This window comes from Rattus norvegicus, chromosome 8, assembly GCF_021556685.1.
Source record: "Rattus norvegicus strain SHRSP/BbbUtx chromosome 8, alternate assembly SHRSP_T2T, whole genome shotgun sequence".
Taxonomy (NCBI): Eukaryota; Metazoa; Chordata; class Mammalia; order Rodentia; family Muridae; genus Rattus; species Rattus norvegicus.
Window position 1 is genome coordinate 70462455 of NC_141541.1, and position 23774 is coordinate 70486228.

Consider the following 23774-nt stretch of genomic DNA (forward strand, 5'->3'; position numbering starts at 1 on the left):
TAGGAAAATACAGAATACAGAGGGTGGGGAAAACAGACTAGCAACAATCTATTTGCAAATCCATAATGTGGGAAAAGCTAGCACTGACTTCCGTTTTCCCAATAAATAAGTTTCAAGTGGAGGGGGAGGGGAACGTGGAAGGGATCTTTCAATTAAAAGAGAACTCTGAGTCCAGTCAGGCAATAGCAATGTGTGAACTTTATTTGATCTTGATTCATACAAAGAAACTCTAAATTCCCCATTGTGTAATCACTTTATAAACATTGACTAGATACCATTAACTCCACGTGATGATATTGTTATGAAACAATTGAAAGTGTTCTTCAAAAGCTTAGAGAGCCTCCCGTGGTCTGAGCTGGAGATGAAATGTCTTGGGGATCTAGTTGAGCAAACAGGAAGTGGGGGAGGGGAGGGCTAGACAGACACCACTGCCCGTTACAGCCCGACTGTTCACACTGGGCAATGGCTGTGTACTGTTACCTTGTTATTACTCATTTTTGCAATGCTTAACGTTTTTCATAGTAAGTTATTTGAAACTTTAGAACAGCACAGTGAATGGTGGTTTTGTGAAAGCAAACCTCTGTAAGTCGCTTTACACCACAGCCCTACGGGGGTTTGGTCACGGTTACTCCCCCAGTCACTGGCTCTGTTTGTTCTGGCTTTTGTCACTTCCTCCCGTGTCATCCAAGGCAAACCTGGCTCCTGCACAGCTCCTGTCCACTTCAGCCTGCCTCTAAAACTGCATAGCCAGAGTGCTGCTTTCAAACACACAGGTGTCCGATACAAACTTGATCAGACCAGTTCTTTGCTTAAAAGCCAGGCTGTTGCTTGCTGAGCACAAGGTAAAGATGAGATAGTTAATGTACAACACCGGGCCTGACTTTATGCGCCTGCTCTGTCTTGGAATGTTCTCTCTGGCCAATGTACATTTCAGGCAGTTCTTAAACCTGCCGCTCTGAGTCTCAGCTCAACACTCACACACGTTCTTCCTCCAGCTGGAACATTCTCTGCTCCCAAGCACACCTCGTCTCTCAGAGCTCCCTCAAAAGCCACTCGCTGAGCCTACTTCTATCAATGTTCTAGATGAAGTTAGATAGCTACTTCCCATAATAGCTTGCCCAACTGGAATTTTAAAATATGGAAATCTTTGTTCAATGTCTAGCTTCCCTGTCATAATCTCAAAGAGAGAGGGAAACAGCTCTTCACTCTATCCCCAAAGCCTAGCATTTGGTTCTAGCAGAGGGTCAGTAAATCTTTATTGATCTGTAAATGACTGGCTTGATGAATGAACACTAAGTCAATGAACTTGAATATAATACTGGTTCAAGTCATGAAACAAGACTGCACTTTCATTATAATATTGAACGGCTAACGTAACCGGTACCAGTCCTACTTGCTATCAAAAGATTCGTTAAAAAAAAAAAAAGTTGGTCTGGAGAGATGGCTCAGTGGTTAAGAGCACTGTCTGATCTTCCAGAGGTCCTGAGTTCAATTCCCAGCAACCATGTGGTGGCTCACAACCATCTGTAATGGGATCCAGTGCCCTCTTCTGGTGTGTCTGAAGACAGTGACAGTATATTTAAATAAATCTTTTTAAAAAAAGATTTGTAAATCTTTAATGCGTATGTATGCGAGGGAGGAAATTGTGAGGATGACCCTCATTACAGACCCAGGCTAGGGTGCCTCAGAATGACCCCAGTAATCACCCACTTTCCGAGGAAGCGACATGCGGATGCTTGGAAGAACTCCCAACACTAGCCTTGAGTGTGCCATTCATACAGAAAACCCAGATGCTCTGCAAATGGATTCAAAACTGTAATCAGTTCTTTAAAACTGGCTACTGACACAGAGCAAGCAGTCTGTGAACTACTAAGTAGAAGCAGATCAGAAACACTGAGGAGGCCAGCTCTTCACAACTTAATGAGAGAAAAAAAAACTACAAACTCATGAAGCAAATTTTTATTTTAAAATTGTTAGGATTTTAGTGCATATGAAAATATTTTATGACATGACACATAAGGATGTTAGCACATGGAAATATAGTAGAAAATATTTTAGGCAACTTTTGAAATCACTATGCTTATTTTCCTGTGAACAAGCCCTTTGCTTAAATGAGTTTGGTCATGGGACATTAAGAATATTGAGGATTTTCATATTATTGCTTAACAGCTTCCTAATGAGGCTCTGCATTTCTACCTGATCTACACATAATATTTTTTTCAACACAGCAATCACAACGGTAGCCTTTTCTCTCAGCTCTGATGGCACATGGTTAATAGTGAAATAATCGGACAACTTGGATCTGGAATTGTATAGCATATTGATAATCACTTCCATGTCATCGTCTGGGTCGCTGGTGTGTCCGTCTAGGAAGACGTTAGATCCGTACATCTGTTGCAACTTGTGCTCAGCGGCTGCGGCCAAGGCCAGGCTCCGTTTCAGATGCTCCCTGGAGGCCTTGATGAACTCCTTGTACGCGGGACTGCTGTGGTCACTAAGAAGCCCCTGATGAATCTGTGAATTAATATTGGAAATTTTTCTCAAAATATTCTCATGTCTTGTACTCAGTGAGTGATGTCCAGGTAAGTCTTCAACATTCAGGATTTCCGACTGGCCCGAGAGCTGGGGCACATCCTCGGACTCTGTGGAGACATCCAAGTTGTTGATGGTCTTTACTGTTACAGTGTTAGGTGTTCCCTGGGTGTTAGTTGTCTGGGTGATCACGGTTGACATCCGTGAAGTCCCCGTTCGCACCTTATTTTGTGCTGTGCTGGTCTCTACCTCTTCCTCGGACTCTGCCGTTTGCCGGGTTTCAGTCTCCGGCGCCGACTCAGACTCTGGCTCCGGCTCAGGCTCAGTTGCCAGCCGCCTCGACTCCTCTTCTGTTTCCAGTTCTGGTTCCGGTTCCGGCTCTTTTTCAATATAAGGTTCTTCCGTGTGTAAAACAATAGAAACATTGTTTGGCTGGATGGACCAGAATGCTTTACTATGGGTTCTTCTCTTCTCTGACTCCATCGTGAAGCCGCTACTAGGGAAAGTTGTCTTTTCCACCATGGACGTCAGCATAACTTCGGTCTCAGGGGTGGTGACTTCTTGAGCGGAGACTAACCCAGGGGTGAGTAACATCTCAGATGACAATGACCTCGCCTCTGCACCATCCACAGTTCTTGAAGACCTAAACTTTCTCCCAAAGCCCTGCTCCTTGGTGGGAACACTCATTATGAGGTTCTGTAAAATTTGTACATAATGATTCAAGTTCTGCTCTTCATCAGGCAACACAGTGGCGGCTTGAGGGGGAAAAAAATCAAAACACACAGTAAGTAATGGTTATTACATATGGCACAATGACAGAATCTGCTCACCAGTTCACTTTCTATGCCAGCTCTGAAGTACAGAAATCAAGTTCAGTTTCCCTAACACTAGGCCAGCGTTCTCTGAAAATGCAGTCGGAGTTGCACCTGGGTGCCCTTTTCTACATCACTGTTTGTTTTCCATATAATTTATGATTCAGTAGCCAACTTATTCAACCAAAATTATTCTTCCACTAATTTATTCCTTTATTCATTTTACATCCAGATCACTGTCCCCCTCCTCCCCACTCCCCCCTCACACAGTCCCTCCCTCCTGCCCCTCCCGTTCTCCTCTGAGAGGATGGAGCCCCCCTCCCCGCCCCACTCTGTATCTCCCCACCCTGACACAGCAAGTCTCTTCAGAGCTAGGTGAATCCTCTCCCACTGAGGCCAGACAAGGCTGCGCAGTTAGGGAAACCCGATCCACAAACAGGCACCAGCTTTAGAAACAGTCCCGGCTCCAGTTGTTTGGGACCCACATGAAGACTGAGCTGCACATCTGCTACATCTGTGCGGGGGCCTAGGTTCAGCCCATGTGTGCTGTTTGGTTGGTGGTTCAATCTCTGAGAGCCCCAAGGGTCCAGGTTAGTTGACTCTGTTGGTCTGCCTGTGGAGTCTCTATCCCCTCCCCCAACTCTTGCATAAGTCTCCTCGAGCTCCCGCCCAATGTTTGGCTGTGGGTCTCTATTTCAGTCAATTGCTAGGTGGAGCCTCTCCGAGTTATGCTAGGTTCCTGTCTGCAAACATAACAGAATATCATCAATGGTGTCATGGATTGGTGCTTGCTGATGGAATGGGTAAACCACAATTCTTGATCCTGTTATCTAATCCTGCAGGGTGCTACAGGAGACTCACTGGCTCACCAGAGTCAATTGTTAAATTTTTAGGAGCCAGATGTTTAGATAGATACAATTAAATTACCTAAATTTGCAATTGTATCAGAACATGGATTCCAAACTCCTCACTTCCTACTTACCCTGATTTGCTATAGTTGTGCTCTTTTGATTATTTACAGCTAATAGATCTGTTAAATGTGAATGTGGTGCGCTGGCTTTGATGAACACCAATTATTAAACACAATGAATCATTAAAAGCTGTGCATGCGTGCGTGCGTGCGTGCCTCTGTGTGTGTGTGTGTGCGTGTGTGTATGTAGGCCAGGGGTTGACACCACGCGTCTCCCTCAATTGCTCTTCACCATATTTCTTGAGACAGGTTTTCTCTGAATGGAACCTCAGGAGTCCTCCTGTCTTTACCTCCCCAGCTCAGGGACTTTAGGTGACATCACTGCACTGGCCTTTCGTTTTGACACAGGCGCTCCGAGTTAAACTCAGGTCCACATTCACATGGCAACCACTTTACCAACTGAGCCTCAGCCCCAGCCCTGTTTTGAAAGTTTAAAGGAATTTCTTTTTCTCCTTTATTGATTTTTTTTAATTAACAAAAACGAACAACCTCCCCCACCAAAAAAAAATGTATTTGTGTATACCCACTCTATAATGTGCATGGCTCTGAGCCTAGAGTTTTCAGGTCAGGAAAACTGAGTCAAACAACGCAGTCCGTGCAGGTTACCTGACACTGCCATTCTGGTCTCTGCTCTTCCACTTTCCGGGGTGTGACTTAGAATCTTCCTTGATATTTTCTTCAACAGAAGATACTCAGCTGGAAGGATCAAGTACACCACAAGAAGACCTACCTAGTCCGTGGGGGCTCACGGAGATGGAACCATCAACCAAGGAGCATGCAGGGACTGGACCTATGCCCCTTACACATTTGCGGTAGATGTGCAGCTTGGTCCTCATGTGGTCCCCTAACAATTAGAGCAATGACTGTTTCTGACTCTCTTCCCTGCCACTGGATCCCCTTCTCCTACCTGGACTGCCTGGCTAGGCCTCAGCTAGAGAGGATGTGTCTAGTCCTTCTAGGACTGAACGTTCCAGAGTGGGGTGGTACCTCAGAGAAGGGGAGGGGTAACGACAGAGGGATTTGTAAGGGAGAGACTGGGAGGAGAGGAGGGAAGGGAGGCTGCAGTCAGGATGCAAAGTGAATACAAATAAATAAATTATTAAGAAAAGCAAACAAAACCCGAAAGATACTATGTCTGTTCTTTTATCTCACATAAAACAAATGTAATAAGAAAGTGTGGGTGGGCGGCCACAGAGCTGTCTCAAAAGCTGTCTTTGCCAAGGGCCAGAGTTTGATCCTCAGAAGCCCCCTCCCCGCCCCCCACACACAAAAGGCCTGACATAGACATAAACCTTGTCATTCTAGTGCTGGGGACAGGCAGATTCCTGGGGTTTCCCGGCCAGGCAGCCGAGCCTTCTTAGAGAGTCCCTGACCTCTGAAAGATCCTATCTCAAGACTACATGTTAAATGGTGCTCAAGGAACAACAGCAGAGATTGTCCTCTGGCCTCCAGGACCACAGTTTACACATACACAGGAGACTGCTGCCCAAATGTTTCTGATTCTTTCATTTATTTTTCTGTTCATTTGATTCGTTTGATATTCAAATAGTGCTCCCTCTCTGTTGCCTTTAATTTGTTGAAAAAAATAGTTTTCTTAGCTGTGTTTTTATTGAGTATGCATGCATGCCTGTGTGAATGTACGAACTATAGGACCTGAGCCTTCTCCCTCGCCACTGAGTTTACTATTAGAAATGACTGTCCTGTTCCCCTGTTCCTCTGCATCGTTGCACATCAGTGATTCATACTAGACTCTTTACTGTACAATTATAAGAGGTCTAATTTGCTTCTAAATAAAGTAAGCATAGGGATTTGGGGGGCAGGGAGGTTAGGGGAGAAAGGATGTGAGTTGAGACGTCAGTGGTCCCAGATGAATCAAAGGGTCTATTACAGAGGGAGCTTGTATGCCACCATTTCTATTTGTGTGTGTACTTCATTTCTTCTATAAAAAGTTGTTTCTAAGATATTTGAGAAATTTTCTGTCCTAGGCAACTAGAAGCAAACAGTTGGGCTAACCACGGCCAATCCAGAGTGTGCAGTCAACAGAGGCATAATGGCTTTGCAGAGAGAAGGCACTGACTGCCTCAGAATTAGTCTAAGACCCACTTGATCTTCAGTGAATTAGCTTGTCTCTTCAGACGAGCAAATGGAACACCCAGGTAGCTATTAAATAAGTCAGGATGCCAAAGGGCAGGAGAAGGAGGTGCTCACTAGATGTGATTTCTAAAAACATCTCACACACTCATTATCCTCCTCTGCGGTTACTCTGGAAACACCAAAAAGCCTGTTTGTGGCTGCCTAGCAACAGAGGCACCCTACCTCCTACCTCGCTTTTCTTCCGTGTAAATGCACCCTTGGGTCCCTGGATCATTCTATTCTTGAATCCATCCCCACCTCACATGCTTCCTACCTCTTGTTTTTGCCTTTCTAACACATCCCTGCATTTCAGACTCCTAGTACCACTAATCCGGACCAGCCTTGCAAGTCATTTGAACCCTGTAAAAATGTTTGCAGGTCAGATAGCAAAATGACAGTCTCCAGTATCCTTACATAAACCCCACCATGGTGAAATCCTGTTTCTCTCACTTCTACAGGAAGTTCTTAAAAAGCAAATAAACTTCTAATTCTTACAAAGAGCAGGCCGACCTCCTAGAAGCTGAGTCACTTACAACACCTTGACCATTTCCTGTGGTCTACCCCCAAAACAATATAGCTGCCATTTAGACACTTGGATAACTAAGCAAACAGCATGTCCCAGACCATGGCTAAGGTTAAGAAGCGCCCAGTATTGTGGAGATCAATCAGTAGGCAAAGAAACTGCTTGCTTCACAAGCGTCACCTGAGCTCAGATCGCCAGCACCCATGTAAGCCAATCAGGTGGCATTCTCTCAGCACTGGGGAGGGAGGGCCAGGAGGTCCTGCCTGAGGTTTGCTGCCCAGCTAAGCAAATCAGTGAACTCTGGGTTGAGTGAGAGATGCTGCTTCAAAGAAAGAAGGTGAAGTAAAATAGAAGAAGACACCTGATGGCAACCTCTGGCCTTCATATGCTTGCCCACTCGTACACTGCAAACCCATACACACATGTGAGCGCACACGCCCATGTGCATATATGGACATGCACGGGCACACAAGAATCCCCTGCTGTGATGGTTTGCATGTGCTTGGCCCAGGGAGTGGCACTATTAGAAGGTGTGGCCTTGTTGGAGGAGGTGTGTCACTGTGGGGGTGGGCTTTGAGACCCTCCTTCTGGCTGCCTAAGGATGCTCACTCTGTTCCTGGAGTCCTTTAGGTGAAGATGTATAACTCTCAGCTCCTCCTGCACCAGGCCTGCCTGGATGCTGCCATGCTCCCGCCTTGATGATAATGGATGAACCTCTGAACCTGTAAGCCAGCCCCAATTAAATGTTGTCCTTTATAAAACTTACATTGGTCATGGTGTCTGTTCACAGCAATAAGACCCTGACTAAGACACTTGCAGTGTGAGGTGTCAGGACACTGTTTCCAGGGCCTCTGCTAGAAAGCTTGGGGTTCTGCTGCAATCTCAGCTCTGAGGATGTCAGCTGAGCTTGAGCTTTCTACGATTTTAAAAACAGAGCAGGGAGAACTGATTGCATGATAGAGACGGTAGCAAGTGATTCAACTGTGGGGGTGAAAATCCCTGCCAGGCCTCAGGGTGCACTGGGAGGCAGGAATCAGGAAGACTGCCGTCTCTCCCTTTCACCAAGCCTTTGGCATGTGCAGGCACCGTATGAGTGGCATTTTGATAAAGGAGAAAAAGAAGCCAGGCATGGTGGCACAAGCCTTTAATCCCAGCATTCAGGGGGCAGAGGCAAGCGAAGCTCTTCAAGTTCAAGGCCAACCTGTTCCAGAGTGAGTTCCAGGACAGCCAGGGCTACAAGAGAAACCTTATCTTGAAAGGCATTTTAAAAAGAAAGGAAAAGAAGACACTTGGAAAGGGTGAGTGACGTGCTGTGACTGTGACAGCAGCTCACAGATGGGATGCGAACACAGGCTGCCTCACTTCAAACCTGCACAGCGTTCTCAGAACGATTTGCCACAAAGGTGCTGGCAAAGAGGTGAGGGCATACGATGAAACAATCACAGGCGAATGAGTAGTAAGTAAAATACCACGAAATGCACACTTCCTCCCGTTTAACTGGACCAAAATAGTTAAAGATACATGTGCAATTCAGATAAGTAAATACAACAAATTTTTGCTCTGCTGTTAAATGGTTCTCTTTTGAAAATAAGAGCTATGTAGAGATGTGGAGGAGGATCTACACATAGTGTCCTGTTTCCACAAGGTCTAACTGGAGACTGCTTTACAGCATACTTACACAGGAAGCTACAGAAAGGTAACGGGAAGTTCATTACCTTTGAGTTAATCCTGAGCAAAATCAGAACATAGGTCTTTCTATATAAACCCAGTCTCATAAGTCATATGGACTTAGAAGTTCCAGCCATTCAGCTTTCTGTATTATAGAGTTGAAATAGTCACATACAGTAAAATATCACGCTTAAAAGTAGTCTGGGCTATGCATACGCCATGCTGGCAATTGAACCTGGAGCCTCCTGCACTCTGCCGCTGTGCTGTACCCTCAGCCTCCTGATTGAGGGTTTCTGATTGAGTGCTGGTTACTCAAGGATGTTAACTATAGATTCATGGAGCAGTCAAAACCCTTGTGATTGTGTGTGTCTCTTACGAGTTAAAATGTCATGTGTAGTGACTCTTTTGCATTATAGTTAGACATGACCGCATAGGTATAGTAACCAAAAAAAAAAAATCATTTGTAAGAATTAAATTAATTTAATTAAATTTCATGGGGGTAACATGATCAAAATCTATTACATATATGTTGTAATTGTTACAATGGAATTCATTATCTGTATGATTAATATGTACTGAAGTGTATAATAATTTTACATTTTAAATAGGTATTATTATTTCTACTTCAGTTACTAAAGCTAATTGGTGACAATTTATAAGTCAAGAGTTGTGTTTTCAGGGGTTGGGGATTTAGCTCACTACCTCTACTTCCCAAGTGCTGGGATCACAGGTGTGGGACACCAGTCAAACTTAACTTTTAAGAAAGCTGTTGTCTTTGTGTATGCTCTATTTGTATGTCGATTATGTGACTTTTGTCACAGAATACAGAGCTGAGAAACAAGTACATTCAATTCGCTCAGATTCTAGAATTTTGCACATCAGCTGAAATAACTCTTTTTGAGTACTGCATTGGAAAAAATAGCAGAAAGTATGGGACTTCACTTGAAATGCAGTGCAGAGTGAATGCTACCACAGAAATCAGCTAAATGAAACATAAGAGCATCATACAATGACAAAGACCCATAGATTTCTCCACTACAATGGTCTGTCAAAGCTTTGTGGTTCTTTTTTGTAAGATTTTGTTTGTTTGGGGGCTGGAGAGATGGCTCACTGGTTAAGAGCACTGACTGCTCTTCCAAAGGTCCTGAGTTCAACTCTCAGCAACCACATGGTGGCTCACGACCATCTGTAATGAGATCTGATGCCCTCTTCTGGTGTGTCTGAAGACAGCGACAGTGTCATATACATAATAAAAATAAAGCAAATCTTTTTTTAAAAAAAGATTTTGTTTGTTTAAAGCAGGGCCTCTTTACATATCCCTGGCTGGCCTGGAACTCACAGAGATCCTCCTGCCTCTGCCTCCCAAGTGATGAGACCATAGGTGGACACTACCGTAACTTCTGACTTTTTTATAGTCTTTAACTGTATTTTTAACATTTACCTACAAATGTTAAAAAGAAAAAACTGTAAGTGTAGCACCAAACATCTGTTCCTGTAAAACAAAGCACACTGAAGACCTATTAAAACAGACAGGCCACATGAAGCAAATCCTAAAAAATATAAGTTTGTTTATAGTCTAAGTTCCTTGATGTTTTCCAAGTTTCTGCACAGATAAAATTCTATTCATCTATGGATGGATATTTGGTACCCCTGAGGATCACTTAGAACTTAGCAATCTCTCTTCTTTCTAATAACTAAGACCTTCACACAGCCTGGAAAACAATATGGCCAGAACACGGTAAATGAATTGCTGATGTGTCCAGACACAGCGAAAGGGTGAAGACAGACCATCCTGTAACTCCCTTGGTGCCCTAAAGGTGTTGACAAAATTCTCTTGGTGCCCTACTTGGTTGGTCCTTTTTTGAAATAGTTTTTGTTATGTGTCTGTGTTGGGTATGTGCACACGCATGCAGTGCTTGGCAGAGGCCAGAAGAGGGCGTCGGATCCCCTGGAACCAGAGTTACCGGAGGTACCATCGTGAGTGGTAGGAACCCAACTCCAGTCCTCTGAAAGCTCAAGATGCTCTCCTAACCTTGGTGGCAACCTCTCCAGCCCCTACTTAGCTATCGTTTACTTATAAAGTACATTGTCTTTTGGAGAAAAGAGCATGTATCTGGATCCCTGCTTCTGTGAAGATAATGGGTACCATTCTACTTCTCGTTGCCATTAGGTGCAGGTTAAAACCCTGTGCATCCTACCTAAAACATACCTGAAAAGAAGGCAGCCAACCGAGGACTTCAAGAGAGGAAAACAGTAGTCCCTGGGCTACTTTTTCCTACTCAGGACCTACCAAGGGAGAAGAAGAATCTGGAAACCCAGAAACTCAAATATGTACAGATATTTTTTTAAGGATGAGGTGCCTGGAAAGCTAGCTTAGCAGTTCCGAGTACCTGCTGCTCTTGTAGAAGCCCCAGGTTCTGTTCACAGCACCTACATGGCGGCTCACGACCTGACTCCAGATCCAGAGGATCCGGTTGCCTCTCTGGCCCCCTTGGGCTGTACGTAAATTCAGACAAACACTCTTACACATAAAATTAAAAACAAATCTTCTCAATAGGAGGGGCAGAGCTGCAGAGGTAGGTCAGCCAGTGATGTTTGCCAAGCATGCATGAAGCCCTGGGCTCAACCCCCAGCATGCATTAAAAATGGGGCACGCGGGGTTGGTGATTTAGCTCAGTGGTAGAGCGCTTGCCTAGGAAGCGTAAGGCCCTGGGTTCGGTCCCCAGCTCTGAAAAAAAGAACAAAAAAAAAAAAAATGGGGCACGCCAGCGCACACCTGTCCTCCCAGCACTTCCGGGACACAGGCAGGATCACAGCCCATCTGAGGCCAGCCTGGGCTACACGGGACCTTATCTCAACAACAGCAGCAGGAAGCAAGCGTGAAACAAAAACGGAAGATATAAAAAAAACCCACAAAGACATTTAGAATCTACAAATACAGTAGAAATAAACTCATTGGTTAGACTCGAGAGCAAACTGGAGGGGCCAGGGGTTAACTCTGATGAGCAGCAAGTGAGACAATCTGGACAATAAGAAAAAAACAGGAAAAAGTGCCCAGAGTCTCCTGTTGCTCCTGTAGAAGACCAGGTTAGGTTCCCAGAGCCCACACGGTGGTTCACAGCCATCCACAACACTAACCAATGCCCTCTTCTGACCTGCGTAGGTACCATGGAATGCACATGGTATACACATATGCAACACACACACACACACACACACACACACACACACCACACACACCACACAAACACACACACATACACATACACACACACCACTACACACCACACAAACATATATACATACACACACATACACACACACCACACACACCACACAAACACACACACATACACATACACACACACCACTACACACCACACAAACATATATACATACACACATATACACACACACCACACACACCACACAAACACACACACACAACACACACACTACACACCACACAAACACACACACATACATACACACACCACACAAACACACATACATACACACACATACCACACACACACACCACACAAACACACACACACACACCACTACACACCACACAAACACACATACACACACACACACAAAGCAAGAGAAACTGAATGGCAAGTTCAATTCTAATCTGAAGTCGTGAGGTCGGAAGGAAATATTACATATTGCTGGAGTGCCAGCAAAAGAGGGGGAGGGGACAGCCAACCCAGAATCCCCCATCCCAGGAGAGGACTTCTCGGGGAGGAAAAGAAAACCAAGGAGAAAACAAGAGAAATGGTCAGAAAGCCTTACCCTAATGGCTCAATGTAGTTCCCCAGGACTGGCTCGATGGCTCAGTCGGGAAAGGTGCCTGGCAACCTGAATTTGAAGCTGAGAATCATCCATGTAAGGGTAGAAGGAGAGAAATGACTTCGTAAGGTTGTCTTCTGGCCTCCACACATGGGCCGTGGCATGCAGGTTCATATCACACACACACACACACACACACACACACACACACACACTACTTAAACTATACAAAAAACTATAAAAAGCAGTAAGCCAAGTGGAATTTAAAAGTATCCTCCAATGTATCTGTCTGTGTGCTCAAATATGTTTTAAACATTAAGGCTTTAAAGCCAAACCATGTTGCTAATTTCAACACATGGTTTGATATAAATGCCGGCTGAGTTTGAGGTTGTAGTAAAATATCATATATAACCCTGGGAAGCATGGTAGCTCAGTATAAGAAAAAGATGAATTTTAAAACTCACACAAACATGAAAATGTTGAATATATCTGACATTTGTACCTTGAGGATTCATGGACGTGGGGAGATGACTTGGCAAGTAGAACTGAGGATCTGAGTTCTAATCCCCAGACCCCGAATAAAGCCCTACTTCACAGTGTTCCTACCACAAAGTCCCTCTTTCAAAGGAGTGAAAGGTGAAGGGAGCTGAGATTATCTACTGACTTCCACACACATACACACCCCAGTACCTATGCACGCACACGCACACACACACACATGCGCACACAGACAGGCACACACATACACACACAATGAACTCATATATCTTTACTTTGTCCTGTTAACCTTGACACAGACACTGTTGACGACACATCAAAATCTAACAAGTTTTATATGTTAATAATTAAAAGATTCTTACAACCACAAGCACAAGAAGCACAGGGTGACCTTATTCTATAAAGAACTCCTGTATGTGGAAGCAAACCCTAGCATCCATCTCTGTTAATGAGCCAGCCTGGCCTCAAGTCCATAACTCCAGAGAACAAGTCCCATGTATTTTCCATACCTGTCATGTGGTAGATTCACAGAGAACATACTTCCTAAGTGCTGTATGAAGCTGTGCCTCGAATTCAAACAAACTGAAATAACCAAGCTGACATATTTCTAGCTCAAACTAACCAGGCTGCTGTATTCATAACTGGGATGCTCTCAGAGGCCTGGAAAAGGGACCGCTGTGTTACTCATCCAGCACTAACTTTTCACTATTAATTAAAAAGAAATGGAGCTTTTGCTGATGGGTAAGAAAGTACTTATATTCATATTAGCCAGGCATTCTGACTAAAAAATAAATTTAAAGTCTAATTTAGCGTCTTTGTATGCTTTGTGATTTTTTTTTTTATGTCGTTAGGCTCAAGTCCTCCCACACAGAGAAGATGGGCTTGCCCCAAGCAACTTGTCTTGCTCATAAGACTTCGGCAATTCTGACATGCTGTAGTCTTCCTGAGAGTCTGTGAAGCACTTCCCGGAAGCCAGTTGCCATGGTCTAGAGAGACCTGGAGGCTGGCACAAGGCTCAGTTGGTAGAATGTTTGCCTAGTTAGTGCATGAAGGCTTGCTGCATGGGGCCCAAGGGCTGTGTTAACTAGGTGTGCTGGGACACACCTGTGACAACCAGCCCTGGGGAAGGAGAATCACAAGGATCAGAAGGTCAAGGTCATTGCTGGCTGTGTGGTGAGTTCAAAGTCAGCCAGGGCTAAGACAAAATGGACGAGGAGAAGGGGCAGGGCAGAAAGGATAAGGGCTGAAAAGATGTGTGTGTGGGGGGAGGGGGGAGACAGGGACAGAGAGACAGAGACAGAGAGACAGAGACACAGAGACAGACAAGCAGGCAGGCAGACGGACACACAGACAGACAGAGACAGAAACAGAGAGATTGAAAATAAGAGTTCACCAAGAGCAACAACCTGAAAGAAAACAGACCATCTTGGATTGTCCTGTCTCAGCTGAATTCTTGCATGGCCCAAGGTACTGTGATGAAGAAGGAGACCTCAGACTATGAGTAAACCATGAAAATGATGGACTGTTGAGGAGGGTGGCCTCATCAAATTCGTTTCAAGCTAGGAAGACGGTTCTGCAGGTGAAAGCCCACCCGAGAACCCACATGGGGCAGGAGAGATCTTACTCCTGAGAACTGTCCTTTGGCCCCCACACATACACTGTGGTCCAGGTGGTCCTGTACCCATGTGCACTCACGCCCGCACCACACACCCACACTCACACACAAATTTAAGTGTGATAATAAAAGGTGGAAGGGATAGACAGGATGTTTCTCACACTGTATTAGTAGAGACAGGCCACGGAGAATCCCCACAGCTCCCCTAAGGCCGCTCTCAGGACATTCCTCACTTAGATGTCATGCTGCCCTATAAGTGGGTGATATCAGAACTCAGGTCTAAGAGACCCTCCTAAATGGCAGGGCTTTGGACACTGAAACTGCCTGAAGTGAACTTGCAGCATTGTAACCAAGTGCCTTGAAGCCGTAAAGATGTTTAAGATAAATCTGCTTTTATTTGTAGATACAGGTGAGCAACTGATGGCTGCTGCCTTAAACCTCCTTCCCCAGGCGTAGTTCGAGAAGACAAAGGCCTTCCTAGGAACGGGGAGAGAGAAGACTCACATCTTCCTTATCTGTGCACGCGTGCGTGCGTGTGTGTGTGTGTGTGCGAGTGCGTGCATGCGTGCGTGCGTGCGTGCGTGCGTGCGTGCGTGCGTGTCGGTCTTTGGGTGCAGGCCCATGCTCTAATGCACATATGGAGGTTAAGGACAACTTTCCTGAGCTGTAGTTAGCAAGTTCCAGGTCTATCTCAACCTAAACCAAACAGAAAAACAAGGTGGCCAGCGCCTGAGGAACAAGCCCTAAGGTTATCCTCCAGCCTCCACATGTCTGTGCACAGACACACAGAAAGAACGGTTAAGAGACGGGTAACTGAGAACAGCCAGAGCACCTCCTTTGTGGTTAAACCGTCTCCAAGCTGCAGCTGAGCTGTTCCCAGTGCATCAAAGACTAAGGCGCCAGGGCACTTCCCATGCACGCGCAATTCAGAGTCTGCAACTGCCTCCTCTTCGTGGCCTTTTCCAGGGGAACATGGGAGGAAACACTCTAAAAGAGAGATCCCATTTACCATGATTGGAGAGGAAACCTTGCCCTGTGAATATGCCATCTGCCTCATGAATATTTATTAAAACATAGCTTTTAAAGCCACAATACAGAACCCACTGTGCTGCTGTGACCTTTTGGAGACAGCCCACTCCAGTCTCTCTCTGGAGTGCTTTGTTTTGTCTAATAAACTTCCGTTTACACTGTAAGTGTCTTTTGATTGAATTCTTTCCTTCTAGAAGCCTAGAAGGAGACACACCCCCACCCTCAACAGATTCCCTTCAAATTCTACTACAGGGACCCGCTAGTCCCTTACTGCCAAGAGCCAGATAGTAAACATCTCAGACCTTGCAAGTCAGAACTGTGCAGCAAACTCTGTTAGCTGCTGTTCTAACGCAGGAAAGCAGCCATGGCTAATACATACAGTAATGACTGTGGTTGCACGCCAACAAAACATGAAGCGTTTAAGCCCAGACTGCAATAATATTTTGTGTCCTAGGCAGTGAACAATGCCGCCTAAGGGGGCCTCCGGGCTGAAAGGAGAAGGCACAGTGAGTCCAGTTTGTAAGCTGAGCATCCTGAGGACAAGGGGAGGAGCAGGATGAGGACTGGAGTGACACACAGGGCGCCCAGTGTGTGACAGTGAGGTGGGAAGGAGTGAGGAAAGGAAACACCTAGGTCACCACCTGGCACATCACTCACTTGGATACGCCAGAAAGGACGAAGGCCATAGCCACAGGAGCGCAACTAGGACCACGGGCTTCATGGGCGTCGTTCACAGCACTCCGCCATCCGACGGGAACGTCCTGGGGCCACCAGGCCGGGGTACCTCAGGGCCGAAAGGAGGGGATGTCAGGGCCTACCGTCCCACGTCAGGGCCTCGGCGCCCCGCAACGGTTGGCCCAATGAATGGATGGGGGTGGGGCGGTCGCGTGCGTGTTGCGCATGCGTGTTGGGACACAGCACGGACTAGGAGTGGCTCGGACTAGAAGTGGCTCGATGGCGACCTGGGGCTACAGGCCCCTAGGGTTGGGGCTAGAGAAGCTTGACAAGTAGCACTCTAGGCACTCCCCATTGCACAGAAGTAGGTGTTCAATCAAAGAGATGACCCAGAGATTACACAGAGCCGACTGTGATGGGAACTGCTGCAGGACACCCCACCCCCACCCCCTGTCTGTCCCCAAAAGAGATGGGAGTGAAGGATCAATTGCAGAAAGGCTGAAAGCGCCCCCTACAGCTATAGGTAGTTCAGATTCGTTGCATGATTGGCTACGGGGCAGTGGGGGTGAGGGTCTGGGTAGGGGTGGAGGTGAAGGGGGGAGAGGGAGTTGGAGGTGGAGATTATGGGAAGAAGAGGTAGGGACATTGCAGACTCCGTAAGGGACTTGGTTGTCGTTTTTGATTTGTAAAGATTACATCCCGTTTCTTTGACGATAAAGAGTTAGAAATGATGGAGAAACATGTGACTACAAACGGATAGTGTAATTAGTCAGGGTCTTCTCTGTCCCAGACTGACCTGGAATTACACTGCACACACAGATGACCTGAACTAATGATAGTTCTGCCTCCATCCTCCACGCCCTGAGTTTACAGGCACAGATATGGACCAGCCTGTACGGTTTCCGACGTGCTGGGGACTGAAGCCGGGTCTTTGCCCGAGGTAGACCAGTGCTCTGTGGCCTGAGCTACTTCCCAGTTTCAGCGAGAGAACTTCGTCGCGTTATAGTCATGTGACTACTCAATTCTATATGTGGGTTCAAGTCTGTAGAACTATGCTGTTTCTTTCCTGTATGGAACTTTAAAATTCACATGTAGTCAAGTCTCTGTCTTAGAAACAAGGAACTTAGATTTTAGTCTGAGACAATGGGGAGATGCTTCAAGGTTCTGAGCTAGGGAAAGGCTGTGATTAGATGACAACGGTAAAAGGCTTAGTTTCTTGTAGAGACCAGAAGATGTTGAAAAAAAAAAGAGTAAAGGCAAGACTCTAGTGAGGAGTCTGGAATACTCTAGGGACTTAGACTCCTGGTAGCAGGCAATTTGGAGCATGTGGTCGTGTTTGAGACATGTGGCGTTAAAATCAATAAGATTGTGCTTAAAGAGGTGGAGACGGGAAAAGGGTTGAAGTCTAGGCAGCTCCACGTCTTAGCTATTGTGAATACAATGCACTAAATATGTATGTGCAAGTCTGTCTGTGGCACGTCGACTTCAGGTACACCCCCAGGAATGGAATAGTCGATTGGATGGTAGTTTCATTATTTTAAAAAAAATATTTATATGTGGCACTGGAGAGGTGGCTCAGCAGGCAAGAGCACTGGCAGCTCTTCCAGAGGTCCTGAGTTCAATTCCCAGCACCCACATGGTGGCTCGAAACCATCTGTAATGGGATCCGATGCCCTCTTCCGGTGTGTCTGAAGAGAGCAACAGTGGACTCCTATACATAAAATAAATAAATCTTTTTTTAAAAAAAGTTGAAGGCCAACCTAGGCTACATGAGACCCTGTCTCAAAACAAAGATTAGGGAATTGTTTAAATGTGGTGGGGGAAAAAATGCAAGATGATGCCCAGATTTCTGGGTAGATCATCTGAGTTTTTTTTTTTTTTTAATGAACATTTACTGAAATGTGGAATGTAGGTATTTATGGAGGTGGAGAAGGATCAAGAATTTTGTGCTCGGGGTTGGGGATTTAGCTCAGTGGTAGAGCGCTTGCGCCCTGGGTTCGGTCCCCAACTCTGAAAAAAAGAAAAGAAAAAAAAAAAGAATTTTGTGCTCAATACTAAGGTAAGGATGGGCTTGGGACCTCCAACCAGAGTGGTCTGTCCAGTGAGGAGTTGGATGTGGGTCGGAAGGAAAGCTGAAGTCGAGGTTGAGTTATAGGCATGAGCATCTGGAAGCAGGACTGTCTGAGGTAGATCAAGAGGGATGAGCGGATGGAGCAGGGCCCTGGTCCGAGGACGGATTGCCAGGAGACAGGCAGGCTAGCGAAGATGCAGTGGAAGACGAAGGACTCCAGGAAGGAGTGGTGGTAAGGAAACCGAGAGAGCAGAGGCACTCCGTGGAGGAGTCTCAGACTGTTAGACTTCTGAAAAGACAAATGAGGGTGGGGCAGAGAGGGAGATGGGGTAGGGGAAGGCAGAGACAAAGATAGAGGCTTAGGGCTAGCATTAGCTACAGGCCTTTGACAGGAACAGTTTCAGTGAAGTGGTTTGGGGAGAAGCCAGGCCAGGCTGAGTCAAGGGATGACTAAGAGGTGACAAAGTCGTGACAGCTTGCATGGTGCTTGTTCACGCTTGGTTCGTGAGTCTTCGAGGCTCCCCAGCAGTGCTCAACCCAAATATAGCAGCATGCTGGAACCAAACAGTTGGGACTGTTTGGAAAGCAACTTGGAATATGTAACAAAAGCAGTAACATAATATACACACTGTGATATAAATTCTATAACACAGATTTAGGGGGAGAATTTAGGTCCTAAGATAACTGTAGCTTGTAATACAGAGACGGTCAAATCCAAAGAAAATATGGACCTAAGGTTCCTCCCAACTCTCCAGACCCCTATTGAAATCCTAGCCCTCACCAAGATGAGAAAGGGAAGGAGCGTTTGAGAGATGGGTAGATCCTGGAGTTGAACCTTCATGAGTGAGATTGGTACCCTAAACCAGAGACCCCAGAGATTCTGTGGGAGGACACTGGATGACAGTCGTCTGTGAAGGCTTCCACCAGACACCAAATCAACTCTCCCACCTCCCAGTATTTAAATAAACTGTTGTTTCAATCACCTGGCCTTGCGGTGTTATTTGGTACAACAGCCTGATCAAATTAAACCAGACAAACTCTCTTTGTTGGGTAGAAGACCATGCAACCAGGGACTGGGCAAATGGCTCAGCTGGAAAAGTCCTTCCTAAGAGGAACTTTGTTCCGATCTTCTGCAAACACGTAAAAGCCAGGTGCAGTAACTCGATGCCTGTAACCTCAACAGTGGGGAGGTGGAGGCAGGGGGATCTTTGGAGCTTGCTAGCCAGCCAGTCAAGACAAACCAGACAACTCTGAGAAACCCTGTCTCCGGAAGTAAGGTAGAGACTGATTAAGGAAAATGTTGACCTTTGGCCTCCACGTGCATGAGCACACATATATTCAAATGCAACACACACACACACACACACACACACACACACACAGAAGACACGCATAGGCATAGGGTGTACTAAACCATTCTATTTTGGTTTTCAATGAGCTGGGAAAGGTTCTGTCCACTGTCTTCTAAGATTTTCTCTCTACTCTCAACCTAAGATTTTCCTTAGACTCCTTCTTTAGATGGACGTAGAGCATCCAAAAATCGCATTTCCTGTACTTTATTCCTTCTCTCAGTCCAATGGATTGGGGTGAGCCTGGTTAGCCAGAAACACGGGTGTCTCTCTAGACGAAGATGCACACTCACTCAGGAAGTCCTTCATCCCACACTGTCCAGTGACCCGCCCCGTATTCTCCTGGCTAGAAGTGAGCGGAGGGCTTCACACTGGAGTTCCTGCCCACTCAGTAGCAATGCGTTTCTCACAGCCTTACTTCAGATGTCACGTCCACCCCTCACTCGGTCCAGCGCGTGGAAAAACAAGTCAATCTCAACACTTACACAATGAATACATCCCTGGCTCAGCAGTTAAGAGCACTTCCTGTTCTTCCCGAGGACCCAGTACCCACACCGGGAGGCTCACAACCAAGGGATCTGTAAGCTCTGCAAATCCCTACCCAGCAGGTACACATGTCCACACACAGACACACAAGCAGACATTAAACGTTTTCTAAAATGAATGTTCGCGTGATCGTCCCCCACCCCCCCCCCCCGTTCCCTTGCCTTCTTGTACCTGTGCAGCATACCTGAGGATGGGAGTGGGGGGTACACCATCTGAAGGCCAGAGAAGGAGTCCTAGCTCGCTTTCCATTGCTGTAATAAAACACTGGCTGAGAGCAACTTGGAGAAGACCTTTCTTTGGCTTGCAAGTTACCACCCATCACTGAAGAAAGTCACAGCAGGAGCTCAAGCCAGGAACTGAAACAGAAGCCACGGAGAAAGGCTGTCCTGCTCGCCATGGTTCAGCCTCCTTTCCCCAGGACCATCTGCTGTGGGATACTCATAATAGGCTGCCCCAAGAAACTGTCCCCCACAGGCAATCTGATAGAGACAATTCTTCACTTGAGATTCCCTCTTTCCAGATGACCCGAGTTTATGTCAAGTTGACAAAAACTAGCCAGAATAGCATAATATCTTCCTCTGTCACTCTCTGCTGAGTTGCTTTTGAGACAGAATCTCTCGCTAAACTGGAAGCTTGTTGTTTGGGGTGGTCTGGCTCGAATTCCCCTGTCTCTGCCTCCCAGCTCTGGAGGTACAGCCACAGGCAGCCATGCCTGGCTTTTTATGTGAGTTCTGGGGTTTCAAACTCAGGCTCTCATGCTTGAAGAGTAAGTGTTTTATCCATGGAGGCATCCATCCGTCCATCCATCCGTCCATCCGTCCATCCGTCCATCCATCCGTCCATCCGTCCATCCATCCATCCATCCGTCCATCCCACAAATCTAAGGATACTTCTAAAGGTACTCTCTCTAAGATACATGTAATGGCTAGTGCCTCGTCCCTATAACTTCAGTACTTAGAAAGCTACAGCAGAAAAATTTGCTTTGGGGATGAGTCCAGTCTGGGAATTGTAAAGACAAAAAGATGGTCTCCAGGACAGTCACAGGTTCCGGCAGAGAAGACATTTCACCACACGAGGGCAGCAGAGCCTCACTAATGAGTGGAATGGCGCTGGCAGCTAACTCCCGAGCACCTGCTGCTGAGACTCTAGAAACCGGCCTTTGAGTTTGCTATACTGTAGCAATGAGTGCTTTGCTATTTATTGTGCCTTTAGCTTTCGTGCCTCTCATTCTAAATACACCAAATAGCACGCATCAACTTTTCAAACAATTCAATAAGAATAATGTAATAAGCCTCTGCATGCTAGAAGATTTTCCCCCCTGTAGGCTGTTTTGAGGAATGTTGCCCATTCGTTCACTCTCGTCTCTAGGTCCAAGGCAGCTGCTCTGCACACAGCCCAGGACTAAAACCAACTTACAAAGCTACACCCATCTTGGGACACAATAGAATGCTAGCCTGCCTCTGGAAAGTGCCTTCTTTCGCCTTCTTTGTGTGTGTGTGTGTTTTAACTTGCTTTGGAGGACTTGAAATTGGCTCTGTGGAATATTTTTGTTTGTTTTAAAGAGATGTATTTAATGTTATGTGAATGGCTACTTTGCCTGCATGTATGTGTGCACCAGAAAAGGGCAAAAGAGGGTATCGGATCCTCTAGAACTTGAATTGCAGATGACGGTGGGCCTCCATCGGTGCTGGAAACTGAGCTTGAGTCCTCTCCTCTGCAAGGTCAGCCAGTGCTTTTAACCACTGAGCCAGCGCCCAGATAGTAAGCATTGAGCCAGCTATTTCTCCAGCTGTAGAATAATTTTAATAAATAGGATGGGTGTGGCTGAAAGGGGTGGCAAGCAAGTGGTCCTTGGCATTCTTTTAGTTCTCTCCAGGAAGACACTGCCATTATGACTGTTAGTGTCAGACCTCATGACAGTCTAAAGGCAAAGCTAGTGACCTAAAGTTGTAAGTCTCCATGAAGCTGTCCCCCTGAATGAATTTCAACAAAGTCCTCAACACAAGTTCAGTTAAAAACTCATTTAGTTTCTGAAGAATAAGAAACACGCAGATAATAGGAAGGTTCTTAAGATAGAACCTCTTCCTCTTTCTGGGGTGTGTGTGTGTGTGTGTGTGTGTGTGTGTGTGTGTGTGTGTGTTGCTACCCCATAGACTTTTTGCACGTCTGACTGAGTTCAAGATCTCTGAGTATGTGTTGGAGATTGTATGGAATTTTCTGGCAGGTGCCACCAAATCAAATAGAAGATAATTTTATATAAAAAGGATTTCAGGGCTGTAGAGATGACTCAGTCAGCAAAGAGCTTACAGTTCAAGCATAAGAACATGAGGTCCATCCCCAGTAGCCACATAAACATGGTGGTGTGCGCTTGCAACCACAGAAATGGGGAGGTGAGAACAGGTGGTTCTCTGGGCAGCCAGCTTAGCCTAACTATCAAGGTCCACGTCTCAGTGAGAGTGAAAAGAGAGGTGCATGGCTCCTGGGGAATAACAGCTGAGACTGGCCACTGCCTTTCACACACATGCGCGCGCGCGCACACACACACACACACACACACACACACACACACACACACACAACGCCTTTCAGTGGGGTGTAAATGTGGTGCTGTTGATGGAGTGAATAAATTCAGCTAGGAAAGTCCTTATGAACGCTAATTATGCATCAGTTCAGTAGCTCCGCTTTGACATGTGCTAATATATTTTTGGCCACTGAATTGGCCAGAATAGCCTCATTTCTAGACACATTAGAGAAATGGGAGTTTATCATATACACAGCTAATCAGGCCATTTATGCACAACTCCAGTAACCACATATAAACTCTTTACGAGCTTGGAACATCAGTAACTAAAAAGGATAAAAAGTCAGTGTCGCACTGAGAATGTAGCTCAGGGAGCCAGTACCTGCCTAGCGTATGAGAGATGAGAGGACCCTCACTACCTACACACCTGTGCTGTCACAAACTGTGTCATTTCACCCATAAAACAAACCCTGAAAGGTAAGTGTACACACACACACACACACACACACACACACACACACACTGCATAGAGATCCAGAGCAGCTAAAACACTCGCTCACCTTCTCAGTGTATGTGTTTGCTCAGGCCTCTGTAACAGACCACCATAGACCCCTGGCTTAAAGAATAGCAACTGGCTCCCTTCTACTTTTTTTTTTTTTTTTTTTTTGGTTCTTTTTTTCGGAGCTGGGGACCGAACCCAGGGCCTTGCACTTCCTAGGCAAACGCTCTACCACTGAGCTAAATCCCCAACCCCCCTTCTACTTTTAAGAGACCAAGATCAAAGTCTGGTGTGTTTAGTGCCTACTGACACCTCTCTCCATGGCTGGTAGGCAACCTTCTCGTGTCTCCTCATAATTCTTCTTCTGTATGTCTGCATTTTTGTATGTTCATATTAAGACACCGATCATATTGAAGACAGGCCTGGTTGTTTATGGCTGTAACCCCAGCACTCGGGAGGCTAAGGCAGGAGTACATTGGTAGCCAGCGTGCGCTACACAGTGAGTTGCACAACACCTGTGAATAGAGACCCTATCTCT

General features: G+C 46.0%; 1 protein-coding gene across 2 annotated transcripts; it reads right to left on the reverse strand.

Moving 5' to 3' along the window:
* Nucleotides 1–1944: 1944 nt before the first annotated feature.
* Nucleotides 1945–17366, reverse strand: Spesp1 (sperm equatorial segment protein 1). 2 transcript variants are annotated; one of them, XM_087563357.1, is made up of 2 exons: nt 17047–17366; nt 1945–3287 (listed from the first exon to the last, which is right to left on the reverse strand). In XM_087563357.1, exons 1-2 carry the CDS (start codon nt 17099–17101, stop codon nt 2122–2124), a joined length of 1221 nt encoding a protein of 406 aa, XP_087419483.1. In that variant the 5' UTR covers nt 17102–17366; the 3' UTR covers nt 1945–2121. The 2 variants fall into 2 exon arrangements, with proteins under 2 accessions (XP_087419483.1, NP_001071150.1); NM_001077682.1 differs by lacking the exon at nt 17047–17366 and adding an exon at nt 16233–16446.
* Between the last annotated feature and the right edge of the window lie 6408 nt (nt 17367–23774).

What these genes read in the sequence shown, in the direction of transcription:
- Spesp1 (NM_001077682.1), bottom strand. Translation starts at nt 16,296, where the DNA reads ATGAAGCCCGTGGTCCTAGTTGCGCTCCTGTGGCTATGGCCTTCGTCC. An exon ending in GTCCTTTCTGGCGTATCCAA is followed by an intron (nt 3,288 to 16,232) that starts GTGAGTGATGTG and finishes TTCCCCCTCAAG; the next exon opens with CCGCCACTGTGTTGCCTGAT.